General features: G+C 38.8%; 1 protein-coding gene across 1 annotated transcript; it reads right to left on the reverse strand.

Annotated features, from left to right (window-relative positions):
• Positions 1–2,438: 2,438 nt before the first annotated feature.
• On the reverse strand, positions 2,439–3,544 carry LOC6582906. The gene is made up of 2 exons (XM_002008552.4): positions 3,100–3,544; positions 2,439–3,036 (listed from the first exon to the last, which is right to left on the reverse strand). Exons 1-2 carry the CDS (start codon positions 3,406–3,408, stop codon positions 2,635–2,637), a joined length of 711 nt encoding a protein of 236 aa, XP_002008588.1. The 5' UTR covers positions 3,409–3,544; the 3' UTR covers positions 2,439–2,634.
• Between the last annotated feature and the right edge of the window lie 6,468 nt (positions 3,545–10,012).

The following is a 10,012-nucleotide window of genomic DNA, read 5'->3' on the forward strand; positions in this document are numbered from 1 at the left end:
AAATAGGAAAGTCACTTTACAATTTCACATATATCACGATAATTATAATTTTAACTTCCTTTTAGCTATGTCAAACATTATACCCAAATATATATACATATATAGCCGAATTCAACCACCTTTTGTGAGCCAAGAGCCAACCGAAAGGCGTCTGGCCCAGTCGCAGTTGCTTGGCTGTGCTGTGCCTTGTCACACGGTTTCCGTGTTGGACATGTCGAGCAGGAAGACGCAGAGGAGGCGACGAAGGTGGCAAGGCAGCAGCAGCAACAGCAACAGCAACAACAGCAGAGTGCCGGAGGAGTATGGCGATGATAACGAAATCGTTTTTAGCTTTGGGGTAGTGGAGCAGCCAGCGAGTGGGGCGCGTCGCTGATGTCGTGTTGGGCGCAAACTGTACCGAAAGTGCGCATAGAAGGGAGCACGAGAGCAGGCGGACAGGCGGACAGACGGACGACCACTAGACCAAGCCAGAGCCGCAGCCAGAGCCGCAGCCAGCCAGCCAGGCCCAGACAGTGGTAGAAAGAGAAACCAACTGCGACTTATGGCCCAGGATGTGTTTTTGGCCAAAGCTGTAGCTGTCAGCATTTATTTCGAGGGTTGCACTCCAGGCCGGAAAATGCGAATTAAAATAACTGAAAAACACAAAAGAAGCAGCCAATGCAAAAAAAATAAAATAAAAGAAGAGCGATAAAGAAAGAGAAAAAACGAACGCATTGAGAAGACGTCTGTGTGCGGTTCAATGACCAAATGCCGACGATGCTAACGTGGTCCGCACCTACCCAAAGCTCAAATGTGACTAGAGAAAATTCTCGTGGCAGCAAACGAGTTGCAAGGTCGATGAACGCTGTTACAGTTGCACTTGCAGTTGCATTTCAGTTGCAGCCAAAGCGCAGTTAATATCTAGGCCCAAAACACGTTTTTCGGGCTTGCCGCACAATTGTTTAGATCGGATTTGCAAGCGTCTGGCAACGCTAATCAATCATAATTAGAATGAAGCTATGATGTCTATGGCTTAAGCAATCAATAAGAATTGGTATCCAGTATTTTAACTTTCTGGCAACACTAGTCATAGATCATATCAAATTCATAAATGCTATCCACAAAAAAAATAGATAAGTAGATATTGTAGCTCTTAACTGGAGCTATTTCTGTATTTTTAATTATCTGGCAACGCCATTAGCTTAGTTAATCTAAAGAAAAATATTAAAGCTGCTTATCAAACGACTTTCTGCAGCCAGAAATGATATTTTTCTATATATTCAAAGTAGTGACATCTTTATCTAACAACACATCAATCAATCAAAGCTTGTGAATGTCTGGCAACGCGAAGTGAATTCGACATTTCAAGATCATACTTCTGCTGTCCGTCTGCTTCCAAATTTTCAAATATATGGCAACGCCAAAGCTGATACTCCAATAGAAATACATTTCCAAATTTTGTGCTATCTGGCAACGGCAAAACGAGCAATCAATCAAAAGATTGAAGCTGATTTTTAAAAGTTGCTTACATAAATTATAGTCAGCAAAACTGATTTGGCACTAAAATTTGCAAGTATCTGGCAACGCTGGAGCTGTCAGGACATCAAAACTGTTCCGAATTTCTAGTTTATTCTAAACTTGTCGATGTCTGACAATGCCAAAGCTGTTAAAAAATATTTCAAATTCTGTGTTTTCAAGTTTCCCAATATCTGGCAGCTCTATATAAGTCCACATAGCACATATGTTATTAATAATTCGCTACTTGCTTTCGATACGATGATATATGATTCTCAGTTCTGATAGCCTTTGTTGCAAGCTCCATTCAATCGCGGTCACTGCAGTTGCACTCACAGCCGCCGCGCCACACGGCGCATGCGCCGTTGGTAGCGCTGCCTAGCATAGGATAATGGCCTCTGGTAACGCTCGTTGATGTTATAATCGTTGGCGTCGCTGGTGCCGCCAAACGAGGCACTCACTGCACAAAGGCGACGCCCAGCACTCGCCCCACTCTCACTTGCCTCGCGCTGCAGGCATTGACACGGACTGTGACGCTGCCTCTGCCTCAGCCTCTGCTTGCAATGGCAATGGCAATGGCCATGGCCATGATATGGGTACTATCTGGAGTACTCTATATGCTACTATTGCGTTCACTTTATGCCACACACGAATTCACCTTGCCTGACCCAACTATTTGCATGCATTTGTAAGCTGTCTATTGAAGAAGAGTGGTGTGGGTAGTCGATGCAAAGATACTCTGTAATTAGCAAAAGCTATGGCAAAGGTGTACTATTGTCGTAGAGATATTTTATGTCATTTTAACACTAGAATTATGTACAATTATTAAGAGGTATCTCTAAGATTTAACTTATGTGAACTAACATTTTCTCAATAGTCAAATTTGTTCTAATTTTATTTAACAAGATTTTTACAATAGCCTCTAAATATATAAAATTCAAATATAGTTTTCCCATATACATATATTTAAAATTTTGAAAATGAAAAAATGCTAACACACACATACATAAATTCTGAATTGGAGCTAATTTGAAATGATTAACAAAAGACAAATTGTTGAACTAAATTTCAAATTTTTCCTTTTCCTGGTTTTTCTTCTTTTTTTGTCCTTTTCTACTCTCCTTCGTACATCGAAGATCGTTAAGATTTGCTAGAAGAGATTGGAATTGGGTCATTAAAGTCCCAGCGCGAATCGTATGTAAAGGTATCGGAATCGACATCAGCATCGACATCGACATCGCCGTCAACATCGCCATCGATATCGCCATCTATATCACCATCGCCATCGCCATCTTGTGGAACTTCCATTGGATCTGATGGCAAAGCGGAGACTTCTTCATCTGTCGGGTCAGCCTCCATTGGCTTCTGGGCAGTGGACCTACGTTTGAGGCAAATGCGACAAGGCTTGGGTGCTAATACGGTTTGGTGACCCACACTTCGATAGGCGCCACTCTTGGCCCTAGGCCCAGGACGGGTCGTGCGAGACGTGGTATTACGTTTACTGCCCGAAGGATTTTTCTTAGCAACCTTTGTACCGGAACTCTAATAGAAGCAGTTCCTGGTAACCATCCGTCTTATAGATCCATCTCTCTTTTGTCTACTCACCCCAAGTCCTCGACCTGTACTGAGCCACGGAATCGCGCTCGTGCCGTCCTCAAACACGAGCGCTTGACGCAGCGCATAGTCCGAGTGACCGGTGCGAACCAGAACTCCCAGATGGGTGAGACTGCACAGACTCTTCAGGACACAGTCCTCGATATTATCCATTTTCTTGCTGCGACGCATCTGAAATTCCACCTGCCTGACGATGCTGTAAGCCGGCACAAAAGCTGTCAGCGAATGTGCGCCCTGGAGAATACCCAGAGCCTTCAGTACATTCCGATTGATCTTCTTTGGCACATGAAAATTATCCATTTCGTATATGAATATATGTGTATGAATATATATGTACGTATATGAAGAGAGTTCCTAAAATGATATATTTTTTATTATGTTACTTTTCGATATTTAGAGTTCTATGGTTGTACAAGTTGTGATCTCTGAGTTCGTTTCACGTTTTACCTCAAGCGAAAGGCAAAGGCTACTTGGATTATCAAAAACTTATTCATACAGTAGTTGAAAATATTATATGAAAAAAAAAAAAACAACAATAAATAAATATACATATAGTAAAATATGAAATATGAAAAAATACAAAAAATTAAATAAAATATACCTATATTAAAATTTGAAATATGAAACAACAAAATTATTTCTATATTGAAGTATTTTGTAAAATATTTAAAAATTATTTAAAATCTGAGATAATATTAATAATATAATAAATACCTTTTTTATTTTTTAGTTTTATACAAAATTTTATTTACAAATATATTTCATATACAAATACAAAAATTTGTATTTGTATTTATAGATTTTTGTATAAATATACTATTATTTCTAATACTTCAATTTCATAGCTCTTCATACCTCTATTTTTCCTGTTCATCTCGAATGAGTACGCCCTTAGACAATTTCACTTAATGATGAAAAGTGCATCACAATTAAAATGAAAATCAACGAAAAGCGAAAACTTTCTACATATACATAAGCAGGAACACACAGAGAGCGAGAGCGAGAGAGAGAGAGCTACACACACACACACACATAGACAGAATAGAACAATAACAGACTAACCTATTGTAAAGTGGGGAATATATAAATGCAAACACACAAATACAAGCATGTGTGTGTATGTGTGTATTATGCACATATAAAATTTACTGTTGTGTTGGCAACAATTTCCAAAATGGCGTCTCAGCGTGACTATCTTGCCAGTGCCTGCGCCCCAACCTGCCCCGTTACTCACATATGCAACCAAATACATGTTTACCCCGGGCGAAATATCGTTTCTTTTTTTTAACATTTTTTTTTTGTCTACTGCACAACTGCAAAAAAACGGAGCCAGAGCCATGGACAGAGTCAGAGCCAGAGCCGGAGCCGGAGCCAGTGGCATTGTAAGCGCAGAGCGGAGCAGGTCAATGATACCAAAAGTTAACCCATACCAGCAGCGTCTGCGTCGCACTTGAGCAATTTTCACAACAACAAAAAAGAAGGAAAATAAAATAAAGCACAAACAAAAACGAACTGAACTGGCCGCACCCTTTGGGCAAAGCCACCCACACCCACAACCAACCGCTGCCAGAGCCAGAGCCAACTCCACAATCAGCGCCAGTGTCAAGTTTACGCTATACACACACACACACACACATTTACACACTCATGCACACACACACAAGCAGATCTGGTCATGAACTCCATTCTCCATTTTCAATGGCAGCCATAAGAGTCACCGCAGAGCCCCAGCACACACAAAAGCTCTTTTATCTTTCGCATGTTTAATTTGTGCAGTGGAAAGCGTGTGAGAGGGAGCGAGAAGAAGAACAGCACAAAGTGAAAGACAAAAACAAAAAAACAAAACGAATGCAGCGACTAAGCAGCTAACTATCTACATAGCTGTCATGTTGCCTCCCACTTGGCCTGCCCACACCGTTCGCTGCGCCTCTAAATGCAGCGCGACGCCCTATGCATCATTTATTGTACTCCCTCCTGTCCATACTCTTTCGTATTTATCTTTTTCCTGTGCGGCAGCGGCAGCGACAGCGACAGCAACATCAGCAGCAGCACCAACAAAAACATCATGCCACGCCACAACTTGAACAACGCGGTGAAGGTCATTGCTACCAAAATTGTGTCTCCCTTTTGTCCTACTCTACTCTTGACTCAATTCGACTCGCATTCTCATTCGCAGCGCTGCAGAGCCGAGCAAAAAACACCAACACACCAGCACACACCGACACGCGCACACACTTACATGCCTGTCTGTGTAAGTGTGTGAATGTGTTTGTGCGCATTTCTGCATTTAATCGTTAGCAACGACGACTAAAACATTTGCACATCCGCCACATGCAATGCGGAGCAACAGCGTTGCCAGACTGCGCCAATTTAACTAGAAACTTCTAACACATGGAATTGCAAACAAATCTGATTGCAGTGGCAACACTTGCCGCGTATATTACAACATCCAGCGGGAGAGTCCGACTCAAAATAAAATGCAAAAAAAGTAAAGGAAAGAAAAGCAAAACTCGTTCGCTCTGTTCGACCCGTTCCGCTCCCGTGCCAAAAGCAAACTGTGTCTGTGTCACTCAACCCACTAAACTTGCACACAATGCGCCGACAACAACGACGACGACGACGACGGCGACAGCGACGCTGGCGTTGGGAATGCTGACGACGACGACGACGAAGTCGTACTCGAACTGTGCTGGCGCATTCGTGTGTAGCCGGGCTGCGTCGCGACGCGTCGCTGCCTGCTCCTGCTCCATGTGCTTGCTGTTCTTGCTGTTGTTGTTATTGCTGTTCTTGTTGTTCTTGTTCAATTGCATGCGCCTCTCTGCCCTGCTCTTGCTCTCTTCCACATGCTTTTGTCGCTATTTGCTGTTGACTCTATGCGCTCTTTTCCTTCGCTGCCGTTGCCGTTGCCGTTGCTGGCGTTGCTTTACGCTGCTGGGTTCAATGTCTGGTGGTTGACCTACCCGTACCAGATTTTTCTACAGGACGTTTTTCGTTGCTGCTACTGCTGCTGCTGCTGCGCTGCTGCATTTTGCGCATTTGCTGTTTGTTGACTCATTTCCCCCACACGCCAAAAATGCACGACAAGTGAAAACTAAAAACAAAAAAAAAAGAAAATTTGTGCAATGTTGTGTCGTCTGTCGCCTGCAAAGTAAAAGTTGTGCAACTGAGTTAGTTTGCGCTGCTCGAGGGGGCCGCTATTCGCTATTCAGTCGCCTGCTTAAGTTGTGTGACAGCTGAAATTACACAACGATGCATCGTTGTTGTTGTTGTTGTTGTTGCAGTTGTAGTTGGCAACTGTTTGACCAGACAATTGCTCATAAACATTTATGGCCAATAGTTGATTGGCTTATCTATGCGTCAACTCGACTGTCAGCAATGATGCATCAAGCGCTCTTCCCTTGACTGTGGGCATGGCATTAGCCCAAGATATTGCATATGCCACACACACACACACACACACTCAAACATATCCAAGTCTGTTTATGCAACTAGCTTTGCCCGCTGACGTTAGTCCAACTGGTTTTCCACTTGTAATTTCACTCGCTTGGCCAGTTTTCCACAAATGTTGCCTCCACCTGGTCGGTGGCAAGAAAAACCAAGAAACCGCGATGGAAACTATTAGAAGATTCAAGGCTAAGGCTGCACGTCTAAGGCTAAGGTCATTGCCATGCTAGAGCTGTGCGAAAAATATACCCTGTAAAGCATGAACTTGCTAAAAGGGGTGTAGCAGTTGTTTATGTATAAATTTTAGTATTAATTTTTTTTTTATTACTATTTAATTTTTAGACATCAGTTTAATTTTTGATACTATTTTTTATATTTTTCATAAAATTTATTATTAATTTACAACTAAATTCCATAGCAACAACAATAAGTTTTTTAAACTATGTTAATATTATTTTTTTTAAATATATTTTCAATATTAATATTTATTCTGTTTGCTCAAGCAAATTTTTGTTCAGAAATTTAGAAATATAATTTCTATCAATTTCTAACCAATTATATGCCCATGCAAAATTTATCTAATTATAATTAATAATAAAAATTACCAAAATTACTTATAATAAAAATTAATATTAATTTTTTTTTTAATTTTATAAAAAATAAATAATTAATAAAAACTCCAGGGTATTCTAACGCTTATAATACCTAATGATAGTTGGAAAATTCTTGTCTGAGAAGTTATTGAATATTTTATTATATCCATGCAAATATATAGGGTATTCTTACGCCAATCATTCTCGAATGATTTCTGCAACATTCTCAGCTCTTCTATCGATGCATTTTCTGCATTTGAATGCCACTGAAGGAAAAACTAGTTTTCCACCATTGAAGTGAAGAACAAAAGCCAGTTATTATCATGTTCCTCAAAGGCGCAGTACAAACTGACTGAAGAAGACCGGCTAAGCGAGTTGCGAGTGCTTACCTGTGCTATTAGAGAAAGTTACCTGTGTATGGCGTAAGCACTTCCATGGGAGAAAGTACTCGGCGAAGGCGGAAAGTCTTCTAATCGCTGCAATTGTCATGTGTATTTGTATTTGCCAACTGGAACTAGGTAAGCTGACTCACTCAGCTCCCATGCCACTTGCCACAAATGCAACCCCTTCTGACGGTTGGCTACAACTATTTGCTGACTGTTGCAACTTGCAACGGTTGTGTGACAAATTACCCTGGAGACCTGTCTAAATATCGTGCATATCGTGCATATCGTGCAGCTTACATTGTTGTTGTTATCGTTGTTGTTGTTGTTGTTGGGCTTAGCTTGACACATAATAGCCAGGTTCCAGGTGCTACGACCCAGAGCTGCCGGAACATGGGGAAAAATATATGAACAAGAGGAAGAGTTGAGTTGTAATTCTATAAAACTGTGGAAAACATATAATTATAACTGTAAATGTGTATATAGAGATGGGGGAAAGGGTAGGAGAAAGAGCGAGAAAGAGACAGAAAGAGACAGAGAGATTTCGATTGTTTGAGTAATGCATTTATCTCAATCTAGACATAGCTACATCTATATCTATATCTATAAATATATATGTATCTATATCTACATAAACTCTGGAACTTCAGAGACAATCCCTGGCTGGGCTTTTATAGCCCCCTTAATGGCAACCATGAGCCAGGCGACGCCAGCAAACTGTGCAGTTGGCGACGAATGTGCAACCCCTTTGTTAAGCATAAGCCCCTGCAAGCTCTTCCCCCCACCTGAAAGCCCATCCCCCCTAGCAAACACAGACAGTCGCTGTCTCCAACCACCGAAATGAGCTTGCAACAAATTCGTGGCAGTTGAACTTTCGCTAATTTTAATGCAACATCGGGGCAGCAAGGGCTGGGCTTGCCTTGTTTTTTTGGGGGCATGCAACTGACAGACTAAACAATTTGATGGATTTTGTGAGATAACAGCGGTGGCAACATATGGTGACGCAATGTGCTGCAGCAGCACCACCACCAGCACCAGCAGCAGCAGCAGCCGTGGCAGCGCCAGCTACATGAAGGTCAATAAACCACGAGTCTGCGGCACGAACAGACACTAAGGTTGGGTTGCAGCCTGGCGAACAGCTTTTTGGTGGCATGAGCAGGAATCTGTTTGTGGACTTGCCAGCACACAGGGAAGCATGCGAGAGTCATGTTAATTTGCCTATGATCGAGCCCTAGATTGTTACTAATACTAGACAAATTATTGATTTTCATACGAAAATATTTAGCCTTCAGCATGTAAATAGATATTGTATTAAAAAAATATATACTTTTTAAAAACTTGATTAATGTATCAATGTTATGAATTATTATTTTCAATTTTTTTTTTTTTTAACTTTAAAAGCTTACTCAAACCATTTTTTCTTAAAATTTTTTTCATACAATATATTTTGGTTTTTAAATTAAATTCTAAATTGTTTTTTTTTTAGTTTGATAAATATTTTTAATATTTTTCCTTTTTATTTTACTAAGCAAACATTGAAATCTTAAACAACAAACAAATTTTTTTGTAAAATTTAATTTAAAGAATAAAAATCTGTAACAATTCATTACACAATTTATTTTTTAATAATATATTTTTGTCTAAATTATTTTTTTCTAGAAAAAAATATTTTTAATATTATTTCTTAAAAAAAAAATAGTAACATTAAAAACAAACACTTGCTTTTATTATTTAAATTTAAAAATTAAAAAAATTAAAATAAAACAAAAACCGTGTAATAAATGTATTTAGACTTTATTAAATAATTATATATTTAATTTTATAAAATACATACATTTTTTCAAATAAATACATAAATTGTAATTATGGTATAAATATTTAAAGGTCTTTGATATGTATATAAATATTTTTTTTTAAGTAAAACTTTTATTTTATATATTTTCCTTAAATCTAAAAATTATTTATTTGATCAAAACAATAATTATTCTAACAATAAACAAGTAAAAAATTCTAAAATTCTCTTTTATAACTTAAATCTTGCGTAACTCTTAATTTAAATATGTATGTATTTTATATGCTAAACACCTAATATATGTTAAACACAATCTTATACCTTAATATAAACATAAAATATAATAAAGTATTTATGAACTGTAGGTATAATATTTGTATACATATATGTAAATACAGACATACATATATATGAATATATTCCACATCAATTATATGTCTGGAAAAACAAACGGATTATCACCATATTAAGAGCGAATATGAAGTGCATAACATGGGTAGTTCAATAAAATCTGACACTATGTTACGCATACAAAAATATATATAAATGAATCTGCTTAGTCAAGAAGTGAAGAGAATTCTATATTGATGGAATCAGTTGAGAGCTATTCGTATTTGTCTGTCCTGGGAAATATTACTCAAATCTACACTCAAAGCTTGTATACTTTGCATACATAAACACTCCGCTCTAAT

This window comes from Drosophila mojavensis, unplaced genomic scaffold (assembly GCF_018153725.1).
Source record: "Drosophila mojavensis isolate 15081-1352.22 unplaced genomic scaffold, ASM1815372v1 contig_74, whole genome shotgun sequence".
Classification (NCBI taxonomy): domain Eukaryota; kingdom Metazoa; phylum Arthropoda; class Insecta; order Diptera; family Drosophilidae; genus Drosophila; species Drosophila mojavensis.

Excerpts from the sequence above, each read along its gene's own strand:
- LOC6582906 (XM_002008552.4), bottom strand. The coding sequence starts at position 3,408 with ATGGATAATTTTCATGTGCCAAAGAAGATCAATCGGAATGTACTGAAG. Across the intron at positions 3,037-3,099 it reads GTACAGGTCGAGGACTTGGG|AGTTCCGGTACAAAGGTTGC; the intron begins GTGAGTAGACAA and ends TGCTTCTATTAG.